General features: G+C 41.2%; 1 protein-coding gene across 1 annotated transcript in view; it reads left to right on the forward strand.

The window, feature by feature from the left end:
- The first annotated feature begins 547 nt into the window (after positions 1-547).
- FAM81B (family with sequence similarity 81 member B) overlaps positions 548-14,852 on the forward strand; it is a 51,700-nt gene continuing 37,395 nt past the window's right edge. Inside the window, exon 1 of the mRNA XM_088533743.1 lies at positions 548-663. Within this exon, the coding sequence (XP_088389869.1) occupies positions 548-663 (116 nt within the window). The remainder of the gene's footprint in view (positions 664-14,852) is intronic.

Genomic DNA, 14,852 nt, shown 5'->3' on the forward strand with positions numbered 1-14,852 from the left:
GCTGCGAGGACGAGAAGACGCGGTCCAGCACCTGGGGCTTGCGCCTGAAGCCGCCCCGCTTGGCGCCGGGCTCGCCCCTGTCGGCGACCGGCGGCGGCATGGGGGAGGCAGGGGCGGCGGGAGCCTCCGCAGCGCGGCCCCCGGCGGCCGCCCGCGCGCCGCCCCGGCGCTTGCCCCCCGGCTGCCTGTTGCTGCAGGAGCGCGCCTGGAAGGGCACGGCCGCCTCGGGCTCGCCGGGCTTCGCCGCCGCAGCCCCGCGGGGCTTCTTGCCCGCCTCCATCCTCCGGCTGCTGCTGCAGCGGCGGCGGCAACAGCAGCAGAGCCCGCCGGAGCCTGACGCCCTCACGCCGCGCGGCGCCGGCTGTCCGAGCACGAGCGCGGGTCCCGCCGCTCCCGCGCAGCGCTAAATGCCTCCTGGCAGCAGCCGAGCCCGCCCCAACAAGTTCGGGACCGTGGAGGGGGCGGGCTGCGCGCGGGAGGGCTGCGCGGCCGGGGCCCAGCCGTCCCACGGCGCGGCTCGCCTCGGGACACACAAACACGGCGGGGAATGCCGGGCACGGCCCGTGCCCTCCCGCGGCGGCGCTGGGCAGCGCTGGGAAAGCGGGAGCTTTGCACCTGCACGAGGTGCAAGCAGGGGGGCCCGCTCAAGCCACAGGGAGACAAGTAAAGTTTTTATTTTTTTAACCACTTCAGCAGGCTTTCTGATACGTTTTCCCAAAACAAAGAAAGGAGTTGTCCATAAATGTATTAGCCCTTTCCTCATCGTAGCCTCTAGAAACTCCTGTCTTGCCTTGTGGATATTTAACAGCACTTAATTTTTCACTTTTTAAAATGCAGCCATAGGCCGGGAAGGATTTTTGCAGTGGATTTTTACATTCATGAAATGAAGTGGGGAAAAATAGATATTTCTTGCATGGCACAGGGAATATCTTTAGTCCAGTTGCTCATTCCTTGGTGGGGTCTCCTTTCAAGCATGACCTCCTTGCACCAACCCAGGATTCACACCCTTTAGATTCTGCTTCATCTTCCCCAAACCTGCCAAAGGTTGCAGTTAAGTACTTCACAATTTGAATTCAGCTGGACATAACAGGAAGAAAGACCATTAAAATAATGGGATAAAAATATGTCTTCAAAGCATTGCATTCTTTGGAATTCAACCTACAATAGCTGAGGAAAATATAGAAAAAGGAGTCACTGGAGATTATCTTTCAGAAGTCCTGTCACCTAAATGACATTTCAGGAGGACAAAAAGCCAAACCTGCTCATAGTCCAGCCACCCACTTGTCTCCCTCACCTATCCCTCTGTCCAAAGAGAGGAAAGAAAGTGAAAGGGATAGGTAAGCATAGATTTATTAAGATGTGAGAGTAGTTTGAGCTCTGAAATGCAGTACAAGTTATTACACACACTCCTAAAAGTATCAGATAGCAAGTCAAGGTTTGGAGAGGAGGGAAAAAAAAAAAAAAAAGACTTGTCTAAATTTACAAAATAACATCTTCGAGATAAAATATGTGTTGAAATGGAAGCTCTTTAAAAGAGCTGGATTTACACAGAGAGCAGGAATCAAAGGAACAGAAAAATAAATTTGGTTCTGTATCTATAGTGGGAGAGTTGTGAAGCCAATCCAGAGCAGCATTTGAATATACGCTTTACCATGTTTTGTTTTCATATTAGACTGAAACAGCTGTAAAAAGCTGCAAGATTTCTTTTAAAACTTTAGAAAAGTGAATATTCTTGTCAGAAAGCCAGTATGTGTAGTAAAAAATACAATGCTATATATAGAATAACTGCCTATTCACTGAAATACCAGAATGCACTCAACTCAGTAGCTATTTAAGGGACTTATTTTCACCAACGTTCACATTTTCCCACAGCAAAAGAAGTAAACACCAAGAATTTTTTTTATCTGCATATATATTCACCACAGCAGCAAATCTCCTAGGTGCAGAACTACATGGAAGTTCCTCATCAAAAGACGAAGATGGGCTGTTCTGCCAAAACGAGCATTATCAGTTTAGGTTTTGGTGCATTTCATGTCCTCAGTGTTGGATGGACCCAAAGAACATACACACAGGCATTTCCCTCCTTTCTCCCCCACCCCACCCCAAAGACAATCAGCACAATCTTCCTTTAAATTATACTTGTGTCTTCATAATTGCCAAAGTCATCTCATTCACATCCATTTTATTCAACCAGAAAGTGGAACTGCTTTTAAAAGAAAAAGGGCTTAGGCTGTTTAGTTGCAGTAACTTGTTATCCCGAGGTTGACAGAGATCTAGGACCAGTGTGTGGCAACACTGCAGCAAGCAAAGGGGGATTATTCCAGCATTAATAGAAATCAACTCACCATAAACAGTTCTGTAATAACATGAGTCATTCTGCACATCAGATGAAGCTATATTAAAGTTGCATCTGAACCTGGCTGAAAAAGCACAGCAAGACTTCAAGCAACATTCAAAAGAAAAATATCAGCATTTAACAAGAATATGCCTGCAACACTTATAAGACTAGAAATCACTCTTCTCAAAGTATACAAGTAACCTTCTAGGCCTCAGAAACAAAAAAAAGATATGTGAAAAAGATTCTTCACACCTTACAATTAGCAGCACCTTGTTTTTTAAGTTAAAACAAAACAAGGAATGATTCAGTATGTCAAACAAGAGACTGAGGAGAATTACAATGATATTTTTTCCCCTGACGTATCAATTATAAGTGTTAAAAATTAAGAGCATTTTTTGATGAAAGCAGCTATAAATCTTCCCTGAACTGTAGCTGATCTTTTGATATATATCATTATACTAATCAGTCTAATTTAAACTGAAAAAAATACTAAGTTACTGCTGAGATACTAAGATATTATTAGTACTAAATTAAAAATTAAGGAATTTGTGAAGTGTTCCCCCTACCTGCCTTGCAATGTCATTCTTCCTGTTTCATAGTCTATGCTGTTTTTACAAGATGAACAAATACTTACAAGAATTATGTCTTTAAGTGCCTCTGCTTCTAGAGTTATCCCTATTTGTTAGTATTAACTGTTGCATGCTCAGTACTTTAACCTTTATCTGCTAATATGACATATTTTGGTATATTATATCCAAAAATTGTTCTTTTCTACTGTGATACACCTCTACTTCAGCCTTTTCTTTATTTCTGTATTGTAGAACTCCCCAGTTCTTACATGGTACAACTATCAGTCACCGTGGCTTTTAAAGTTGTCTTGGCTAATTGACCAAGGCAGTTTATATTATTACAAAATTCCAAGTTAATAGTTTGCTTGAGAAATGAGTAAGTGTTGAAATGTTCCAGTGCTCATGTTGTTCTTTAGAATTTATTTTATTTTATTTTTTTATTTTATTTTTATTTTTTATTTCCTTCAATATCTATTCTGGTCATTGGGCTGACTGCATCTCCCTGCTCTTTCCAGGGTCTCAGGGAGATTTCCGAAGGATCTGGTTTTAAACCTTTGCCCGGCTTGCAGGGGCACTTCAACACGCAGGCTGCGATCCCTCTCCGTAACAGATTCATCTCTCCAGGTGCAAAGTTCAGGCCTACTTCCTTCCTTTGCAAGCAGCATGACCACTGAGGTGAGAATCCTTCTAGAATTGGGCTTATTTTAGCATTAGAAACAGTGAGAAATAGGACATTTTAGAACTACAGTTACTGAGTTCATCTAAGCATCTCAGCCTCCAGACAGTGTCCCTCACTACCTTAACATAATGTCTTTTAATTATAGCACATGGGGTCCAGTAATGAGTACATCTTTCTTGTTCTATAACCTCTCAATATCTTACTAACAAGAATCCATAAAGCTTTTTTTTACTCACATTTCAAACTGCCTCCTGATTTCACAAATGCCCCTGTAATCCTGTGACACAAACAGCAAATTCAAATGAAAGATTTGAGGACTCTCAGTCTCTTCCTTTTCTTTTAGCAACCTAAAACCTGTATTAGGAAGAGTGGGGAAGAACATCACTGATTTCAAAATTGTTCATAGCCTGTAATTATGTAATCTGAATCATACTAGTTTTTTGTTGTTGTTTCAATCACCAAAATGTGATCCCTTAATTAAATTTTGCCATACAAATAGCTTTTTTGGTTCCTTTCTTTTCCAAAGGATATGTAACAGAGGAAACAACCTGTTTAGATGTCTTATTGTTCTTCCTGGTTTTGATTTTATGCACTCCAGGTATGTGTTATACACTTTGTCCTTTCATGAAGGACTTCCTCCATTTACCATACGGATATCTGACACAGAATGTAAATATCTCTTTTTTTCAGTCCCCATCACTTCTTGCTTGATCTTTTGTTATGCTTTACAGAAGTCCAGGCAATTAGTGCACTTTAAGTAATAAGCAGTACTTGGGCACTGCTGGAATGCTGGAGGATCAGTCTGAGGCACAATTATAGTAATCTATAATATGCAGCTGGTTCAGCTTCTTGCAGAATTTGAACTGTGACTGTTTATCCCTATTATTTGGCCACAAACCACATATCAGCCTGTACACTATGATCACAGTATACTTCACTTGTGTGCATCTTGTTTACATATTTTATATCTATATTTTGGCAAATAACTTCACATTTCCCAAAATACTTAACTGCTGCTTTTTTTCTAAACTACCCTGTTATTTCCTACCCAGGATGGATCCTGAATCCAGGCTAATCAGGGCTTCCTGGCACTGTAACTAACATGCAACTTTTCCCCACCTTTTATTCGTAAGGCTTTCGCTCCCTCCACACTACCCTCAGCAAAACTGAGGTCTGCATTTTTACTGCTTTTGTCACACACCAAATTTCTTAGAGCAAGGCTGAATTTATTAGCCGTGTTATACTGCTTTTGCAAACTATAAATTTGTTCTTATATAGTTCAATGATTTTGCCTCAGGGCCATATTTTTAATCTATTTTAAGGACAAGGAAAGATATCTGGAATGAAGTTAAACACTCTTGATTCTCAATTTCCACTGAGACTTTTAATGCTTGTGTTGTCTGTAAATTCATCTTTTTTCTTATAACTGCCTATCAAGTTACCTAAATAAAAGAATAACCAATATCTTCCATACTGTTTTTTTAATGCTCTGGCTGTGTTGAGAATCAAAAAGGTTTCTGTAGCTGTGCAGCTGCCCTCTAGTTGCATTTATTCTAATGAAGTTCTTCATATATCCTTTCAAATGCAATTTTATTTGACAGCCACATTCCAGACTTTGTGGGCCCATGTTTCTAGCTGCAGCGTGGGCTGTTTGCTCTTGCTCCCTTCCATCAGTCCTAGAGTAATAATATTTTTTATGGCAGCCATAAAGTTCCAGTAGTTATCATCTCTGATGATCCAGAGCTATAGTTATTTTTTAATCGACCTCAAAGTCCTGCTCAGTACAACGACCCATATGCATAGCTGCCATTGCTAGTTTATTCATTGGCTATTTGGTACTGTGAGCTTGTCATGTTTTTCCCATCTGTTCCACTTCTCAAAAGATTTTCAGCTTGGCAGAGGCTGCTAGGGCCACTCACCTCTGGCTCTCCCCACCACAGCTGGGAGCAGCCTTTTGGGTACAGGGTCCTGAGTTTACTTCCATTTCTTTCCTGCTCCCCGCCTTGCATTTTTTCCAGGGCTGCTGATCATCTCATTCTAGATGAGCATCCTACCTACAAGGCCATCTGCTGCTGCTTCTTGCACTGCACCTTTGTCCAGCTCCCCTGTGACTGCACATAAAGCACAAATCCAAACAAGGCACAATCTGTGAGGGAAGGGAACATTGCTATGAACTAGATCCTCACGGCCATCACATTAGCTAAGACATTGCTGCCATGTCTTCTCCTGACTATTTCCACATCAGGAGTGAATTCAAGAGGAAAACAGGAGAAATGGCTGAGCATCTTCTGTACCCATGCATCAGAGAGAAAGCACAGTTGCTTTCCACCTCTCCTCGGTTCTCCAGCACTGCACAAGCAGCCTTGCTGGCTGTGCTGGCACAGCAGCTGATGCAAGCCCTTGGCCCTGGGGCCGTGCAGGAGGACGTTGCCCACAGCCAGGGGCTGCACAGGGCACTCGTGCCAGCCCCAGCTCAGGGCAGCCTGGGGAGAAACCTGCTCTGCCTGCCGGCAGCCCCAGGCCACCCCAGGACAAGAAGAAAGTTGTTTGCTCGCTGCAAGCCTCTGCGCCCCCTCACCTGTTTTGTGCACTCCACATGCCGCATCTTTCACAGTTGTGTTATTGCTCTATCCTCACTTTCTGTACTGTGGAGGAGTGTTACTGAAAAGGGGCAGCTTGTTTTCATACCCTAGCACTGAGTGAGATGAGCCTCTTTTCTCAGTGAAAAGCTCTTGTATGTTGGAAAGGAGGATTTTAGAGCATATCCGCTTTCTTACAATCTTCCATCTGCTTGTGCACCCTTGGACCCCCTTCAGCTGCAGCAGAGATCAGATTTGGTCTTCATGGGGGACACTGAGCTACAAAGCAGTCTGGAAGCCAACGGAGGGGTCTCCTCAGCTACTGAGCTACTCAGGTCTGCTAACCCCAATGCAGACCCTACCCAAACAAAAATACCTCAAATTTCACATAACATCAAGTTAAAGACTGACAGACCTTCATCAGTATGACAGTACTGTGCTCTCCGTTTAGACTATCCTAGTTCTGCTTTTCTCCTGAAATTGCCCATACACATTCAGCATGTTTCCCATTCTGCAAAGCCAGGATCACTATCATTTATTATGTTGCTTGCACTTTGAATTAGAGAAAGTAAATTAGGAAAAAAAAAAAAAAAAAAAAAAAAGCATCTTCAAGGTACCTGCATTTCTATTAGCAACGAAACTATGGTGAGAAATTAATATATTCCAATATATTCCAAATAAAGTGCATATATTTATTAAAACTGAAGTGCAAGGACTAAGATCATAAATAGTAACTAAATATTAAAAACAGATTTTTCCCATGAGAAGCAATTGATATACAACTTCATTATCATTTTCCTTTCTTCAAAGTGAATAGAGAATGATTTTTTTCCTCTCTCTCTAGTGTGAAACTTGATCATTCTATTGGTAGCATTTCAGCTATTTGGTCTGTCTCCTGGCATTTGAAGAAGCTTTTTAATGTTAACTTCTTAATTTAAGATTTTTCTGTAATTTATACTTCTGCCTCTGCGTGAATGGCATTGGGTCTGAGTAAGAATTACAGAATGGTTAAGGTTGGAAGGGACCTCTAGAGATCATCTAGTCTAAACCCCCTGCAGGGTCACCTAGAGCACGTGGCACAGGGTGGCTTCCAGGTGGGTTTTGAAGATCTCCAGAGAAGGAGACTCCACAACCTCTCTGGGCAGCCTGCTCTAGGGCTCTGTCACCCTCACTGTAAAGAAGTCCTTCCACACATGGAAGTGGAACTGCCTGTGTTTCAATTTATACCCATTACCCCTTGTCCTGCCACTGTGCACCATGGTGAAGAGCCTGGCCCCATCCTCGCTACCTTCTCCCCTCAGTTACTTATACATAATGATCAGACCAGGCTTTTCTTCTGCAGATTAAACAGGCCTGGCTCACTTAGTCTTCCCTTTAAGACAGGTGCTCCAGTCCTTTTATCATCTTCATCGCTCTATGTGGGGCCCCCTCTAGAAGTTCCACATTCCTCATACTGGGGATCCCAGAACTGCACCCAGTATTCCAGGTATGGCCTCACCAGAGCCGAGTAGAGGGGCAGGATCCCCTCCCTCAACCTGCTGGCAAGACCAAGGAGAAAAACCTACTGACTCAGTATTTGAAAAGGAGATTGGAAGTGAAAAAAGGGTTTCTCCCCTTAAATGCTTATGCATTTGTGAGCTACAGCCATATTTTGTTCTAATACACATATAAAATTTAAGAAATGTTATTTACTTGTCCAAAACATCACAAACTTGTGACGCCTGTAACAGCAGAAGAAAATTGGTTTAAGAGAAAACTAAGATTAGATAGACTTCACTTAAATGCCTTTCTAGAGTTAAAATTCTAACTGAAATTTAGGAGTTAACACCCACTGCAAATTTTAGATTAACATTTGAAGCAACGTACAGAGCTGCTTCCACAAAAATGCTATACCCACAGAGGTGCAGAAGAACAAACTCTCCTATAAAAATTAAAACTTCTTGAGGCTCTGGCTAGTAGAGGGATAACAGGTAAGACTTCATTGTTTTCTTCATTTCAAAGTTGGCCTACCTAAATCAATAAGAGAACCATTACTACCTAAACATTATCTTCACCAACCGAAACAAATGGCTTCAGTCAGCATTTACTCAGCATAATCCAAATCCTCTTTGGAAGTTGTTCCCTCAGAAGCATTTCACAGAGAAAGTGCTGGCATTTCCAAATTAGCATGGGGATGACAGATAATCACCTTAGGAAGTGATAGGCAGATTATTTTTTAAAATCAAAGGTTATTAAAATAGATTCCATTACAGCCTGCTGTGAATCAGGCAAAGAGATTCTGCCTAATTTTGAGATTCAGTCAGAGAGGATTCAAAAGTATTACTCAGATAACATTAGCCTTAAATGATCCTAGATGGAGATAGTGGAAAAAAAAATATAGAAATTTAATTATTCCTGAGGAACATAAAAAAGGGGAGAGCAATAAGACTGGAAAAGTATCACAAAAAGCCTGTGCTAAGATTTTAATAAGAAATTTAGAAGGACACACAGGAGACAGAAGATAGCAAGCGAGTTTCTAGGAAGAGTTACTATAAGATTAATGTTCACCTTAAACACTAACACTACTAAGAGAAGTCACACATAGCTAGCACTGCTTTTGCCCTGACAGCATCTCTGGCAATTGCAACAGAGAGGCAGATGGAGCACTTACTGCTAATTCCCCCTTGCTTCAGCATGGGAGAGGAGACATGAGCATATCATCCCCACACAAGCCACTTGGGAAAGATACTTACACATTGGATCTATAGTTCTACAGAATTGACTGGGATTCTTGATAGGCAGTGTTCAACAGGTTTGTTTCAAGCCTGCAAAAATCACAAACACACAGCTGAGTATCTACAAGGATGGAAACTTCAAACCTCATTACTCTCAAATTTGAAGTCCATTTTCTGGATCTACTTGGCATCTTATTCTACAGCCTTCAACAGTCCTCTTGAAGATACTTAATGTGACAAAACGAGTCTGGTTTTATTGGATCGAGATTATGCTACAATACTCCCTGGAGACCTAAAACACTGTGGCAGACAGAAATAAGACATCTGATGTAGGTATGTTGTGCAGGCAATCTTAAAAATGTTTCTGTACTCGTTTTACTTTGATAGCAAATCTGTATTATGCTGACAGGTTTCACCTGTGCAAACAGATAATTAGATATCCAACACTGCTGCTTGCACCTGTCATTTAATATAATCCTCAATGACCAATTTAAGAACAAAATTCGTTTTCTACTTAAAGAGAAATTGCAAGAGAAAGCAACGTGGAAGTCGTTCCCTGTGTTTACCTAGGTTTTTCTTTCAACTGATGCTTATATTCCCTACTTCTAATTTAAACCGTATCACTACACTTAGAAGAGACAAGGGCACCTAAAAATATAATTTATTTGCATTGAAAATACTACTACCTACTAAAGATTTTTTTTTTAATAACTTCCATGTGAAATCCATGATACACTGCTTCTGGGCTTCATTTTTCACTTGCTTTTGCCTTATCTTTCTTCATGTCAGCTCTTCCAAAAGCTCATAAACATGTTTATTCATTTTGCATGACAGAAGAACATCTACTTCAAGAAATAACCCTAATTTACCTTTAAGGTTTGTTATCTTAATTGAACAACATTTACACAACATAGACAAAGTGCACAGCAATTTGTGGCCAGTGACTTGAGCACCAAGCACAGCCAAAGTGCCATCTGGTGCACAGAATCCTGCACAAGCCCAGGCAGCATTGATTTGAGGGTTTGCAAAGTCTTCCAAGTACAGAAGCCAGATGGTGAATTCAATATTCAGACAGATTTTCAGAGCCATGATTGCTTTACATCTTTTCTGAGTACAGTTCTGCATTTCTGCATAAATGCTAGTTGCCTGCAACTGTAACTTAGTTACTAATCGCCTGCTCACACAGGCAAATCTCAAATTGTACAAAGCTTAGAGTTTCTGTATTTGTATTTTTAACTTTGCATTGAAAATCTCCCATTGGAAATCTCCCACTAGCAACTAATATTTTCACACCATTTGCATACCACACATGCAGTTATTTGCACATTTCAGCCTCTGAACTGCAGGCCAAATGGAGAACTGCAGCCAAAAAGTGGCTAAAAACCGCACATTCTCACATAAGTTTAAGAATCTGCAAGTAATTTTTAAATGCACAAGTACAGAAAGCAGTTACCTTCCAAAATATAGTAATTTAACAGGAATTTTGTCATATGCAATCAAGAATAGGTGTACCTGCAAGTGTTCAGCAGGTGTTTTCCTTGCTGTGTCATTAAAACATCAGCTTATCTTTCTTAGTACTCATTGCTGATCACAGATGGCTGCTTATCAGCCAGAACTAGCTTTTTTCTTACAAGGCTCCAACACAAGATTAAAACAGAATAGTTATCCATATGTGTAATGAACTGCTGTAGGTACTGCTTGTTTGTCACATTTGCGATTAAGAGAGCAGGATTTTTACAACTGAATAGATGTTAAACAGCTCCCACATTCTTCCAGCTGAAGAATTTTGTACATTAAGGAATACTACAAGGCCTCAAAAAGTAGCACCCAAGAATTGCTAAGTTCAAGCCTGCTCTTTTGTAAGAAGTCATGAAGTATTTCACAGCTGGACAGATGCATCACAGAAATGTTGCTGTCACATCTGAAGCTGTAGTAATGGCAACCTTGCTGTGATTATAGGAGATGAGTTGATGTCTTTGTAAGACAGTGCTGTTAAAGGGAGTAGTGCTGTCCAATGTTCTCCTTTTTTATTTTAAGTAGCTAAGTAGCACACAAAGAACTATTCACCACTAAACTCATTGCCTTTCAGAACTCATGTGATTTCTGGAAGCCAAAGAGAGTGAAAAACCTCCATATAGTTGATAAATTACAAATAAAAAGATTAAATGCTTCTGTTTTTCTTCCTATATTTTGTTTGTCAAGGGAAAACAATATCAGCTTCATTCTACCATACAAATTTTAATAGACAACTTTCTGAAACAGGGATATTTTTCATTAGCTACCCTTTCACATTGAATAAGACATTAGTTTTAAAAATAAAATAAACTAAAAAAATGAAAGATTGTGCTTTTGTACAATGCCCTGGATCTTCCAGTAAATTTGAGCTCTTCAGTTGAGGCAGGTGTACCCATGGCAGTTTACACCAAAGGAGAGATGGCGCTAGCTCTGTGCTTAGATTCCCTGAACTATCACAGGGAGCATCCTGATGGACCTAGTCTGTCTTATGAACGAGCCCTGTAAAAAAAAAAAAAAAAAAAAAAAAAAAAAAAAAAGTCATCATCATCACCAGCCAAGGCAGTAGAGATTAATGACAAGAACTAGGAGACACTATCAGTCAAGGTTTGGTGAGATGTCCTAGCCAAAGGTTCCAAAAGGAGAGCACAGTTTCAGTAAAAATTGTTATTTTTAATGGATAAAGACAGACAAGTAGTAGCCTCCATGATGTAGTCACAAGTGTTTTCTATTTCACATTGCACATCTGTACCTTATTTCATAAGCATCAGTGACATCAGCATCCTACTGGTGCCTGTTTTGTTCCATAAACAGCATAATTCTTAGGTACCCTTGAGAACTTTATGTGCAAGGTTTCTATAATAGTTCTCAACTTTGTTCTAAACAATCCACCTTCAAAAATGAAGTTATTTCTTAGTCTATGCAGATGCTAAATAGCCCATTTTCAGCAAAAGTAGCAGAAATGTAGAGGAGTCTTAAAGCACTAAGTTTTTTACTGTATGTGATACAGCCCCACAATATTGCTATTAAGCAATAACTTAGTTTTCAGGTTTATTGACTAGATAGCAATAAGATTCCCTTTACCTGGTACTTAAGGGAACACTACTGGAGTGGAGGTAGTCAAAGGGAAAGCTGTCTCTCTAATGTGGCAGTGGTCAATTCAATCCATAAAGACTAGTTTTCTGCAACATATATAAGTTATTTTACTTCTAAAGTTAATAAAAGATTATAAATTTTATCAGCTATTTGACAATATGAAAAGTCCACAACTCTTGCCTCTTAAGTTGAGGCAGCATTCTTATTTCAAAAAAATAACTAAAAGCTTTTGCCTAGCTATGATCAGAACACATCAGCTAGAAAATCAAAAACTTAGAAAAAATAAAGTGCTACAAGATAATGTGCTCTTAGTAGTCCCTATTAATGTCATCTGTAATGGAAATGCTCTGAAGTAGAAAGTCATCTTTATTTTGAAGGAGGCAACTACATCTTGAATATGCTAAATAGCATAAGGCCCATATGTCAATAAAATTGCTTTATTGTGCATGTATGCACCTATACATACACACAGGAAGCCCACAAATCAGAAGGGTTCAGCTGTGCCTCCACCACTTTGAAGTTCAATATAGGTTTTTCTGCCGCATCATTAGATTTCTAATATGCAAAATCTGCATATTAGAAACTGCTAATCTGATGGCTGCATATTTATCACACTGCAGATGAAGCTCTGAACTTCTGCCGTAAAAAGGGATGCTGTTGGTAGTATAGCCTATTCACAGCAGAACTTTGTAATTACGCAAGTAGTAAAACTAGGGGACAGTGAGAAAATAAGCAGGGACCCTCTCTTCTAGGGCAACCTGAGTTGCTTTGCACTGCTCAGGGCTTTCTTCACTGCCTTATTACTGGCTTGATAACAATTAAGCAGTTACTGCATTACTTGAAAGCACCCCTCTCCACACCTTTAACACCCTTTTCCACCTGCCGGTGTAGGAGGAATTTGCTCTTTAGAGGTGTGTGTTGCTCCTCCTTCCCCAATTTTATGGGGGAAGCAGTTGTGCAACAACAGATTCCTTCAGACAGCCGCATTTCTAGTGCCCTTTTCCATGGAGCAGTAGGACAAGCATGTGCTTTCATTCCTGCAATCCTAAGGAGGGGCTATAACACACAGAGATACTTAGTCTTATTACAGCTGTGTCTTTGCCTTACAGCAGAACACATTGCCTCTGCCGCACACCAAAATAAGAGCTTTTGGCTGACCAAACTGCCTGCTTTCATCCACTAACACCACATATCTGATGATAACGCTCTCATACACATAAGTGCTCTTACTGTCCACATAGCTTCTCCCTTATTTTAATCCCACTCATCTTTTTCAGCACTGTGATTATTTCTTATCTTTTGCCATTGATTCTTTCCTTGGTGTTATTTCTTATCTCCCCCCAACTCTTGATTTGTTTTCTTTTACAGAATTGTCTTTGCCTTTTTATATCAAGCTAAGCAAAGAGCTACAGTAAACTCTTTAAATCCTCCATTTGGAGTTAAAAGTTGGAACGACAAGCTGCAATTCTGAGCTCCATGTATTAGAACTCTCTAGGGAATATTATCATGAAAGTAAAAAATAAATTAATAAGGAAAGAAAAAACCCAATGCAACACTTGTATTCTCCCTGTTTGCTTAAAGCGCAGAGAAATCTTAAGACATTTTTAGAGAGGATACTGTGTTTTTTAAACTTTTGAGAGAGTGTGTTTTTTCCCCTAGATGCTCCAGCCATAAAAAGCATTATCAGAAGGAAAAAAAAAAAAACAAAACAGAATAAGCAAATCGTTAGGGAGAAATAAGGAGTTATGGGTAAAGATTTCTCTTTTCTAATGAGCTGTGTCTATCTACTTCTCCCCTCTTCAAAGAAACAATATTAAAATCATAGAACCATAGAATGCTTAGGGTTGGAAGGGACCTCTAGAGATCATCTAGTCCAACCCCCCTGCACACGCAGGGTCACCTAGAGCACGTGGCACAGGACTGCGTCCAAGGGGGTTTTGAAGCTCTCCAGAGAAGGAGACTCCACAACCTCTCTGGGCAGCCTGTTCCAGTGCTCTGTCACCCTCACTGGTAAGAAATTTCTCCTTAAGTTCCTGTGGAACTGGGCCCGTAGTTGCCTGGGTTCTCCTTCTTGCCTTTTTTGAAGGCTGGTGTGACATTGGCCTTCTTCCAGTCTTCCGGCACCACCCTCGTTCTCCAGGATCTTTCAAAGATGATGGAGAGCAGCTTAACTATGTCATCCGCCAGCTCCTGCAGCACTCTGGGGTGCATCCCATCAGGGCCCATGGATTTGTGGGTATCGAGGTTCCTTAGGTGCTCTCTGACCCAATCTTCCTCTACCCAGGGCAAGTCTTCCTCTCTCCAGTCTTCTTCTCTTGTCCCTAGGGCCTGGGGCCCTAAAGGGCTGCTCTTGGTAAACACCGAAGCAAAGAAGGTATTCAGCAACTCTGCTTTTTCTGTGTTATTCATAACCAGGGTGCCCATCCTGTTCATCAGCGGACCCCCATTTTCCCTCATCTTTCTTTTGCTGTTAATATATTTGAAGAAGTTTTTCTTGTTATTTTTTATATCCCTTGCGAGATTGTGTTCCAACCACACCTTAGCTTTCCTTGTCGCATCTCTGCATTCCCTGACTACGTTCCTGTATTTCTCCCAGGGGGCCTGTCCTTTTTTTCCACATTCTGTACACCGCTGCCTTCTGCTTGAGCATTGCCACAAGCTCCTTGCTCATCCAGGCAGGTCTCCTGCCCCCTCTGCCTGCCTTCCTACACACAGGGATGCACTGTTGCTGGACGTGGAGGAAGTGCCGCTTGAAAACTAACCAGCTCTCTTGGGCCCCCCTTCCTTCTAGAGCTCTAGCCCATGGAATTCTTCTGTGGGGGTCTCTGAAGAGGCTAAAGTTGGCCCTCCTGAAGTCCATGGTTG

This window comes from Tinamus guttatus, unplaced genomic scaffold (assembly GCF_059628265.1).
Source record: "Tinamus guttatus ecotype Peru unplaced genomic scaffold, ASM5962826v1 Tinamus_guttatus_pri_ptg000517l, whole genome shotgun sequence".
In the NCBI taxonomy this organism is placed as follows: Eukaryota; Metazoa; Chordata; class Aves; order Tinamiformes; family Tinamidae; genus Tinamus; species Tinamus guttatus.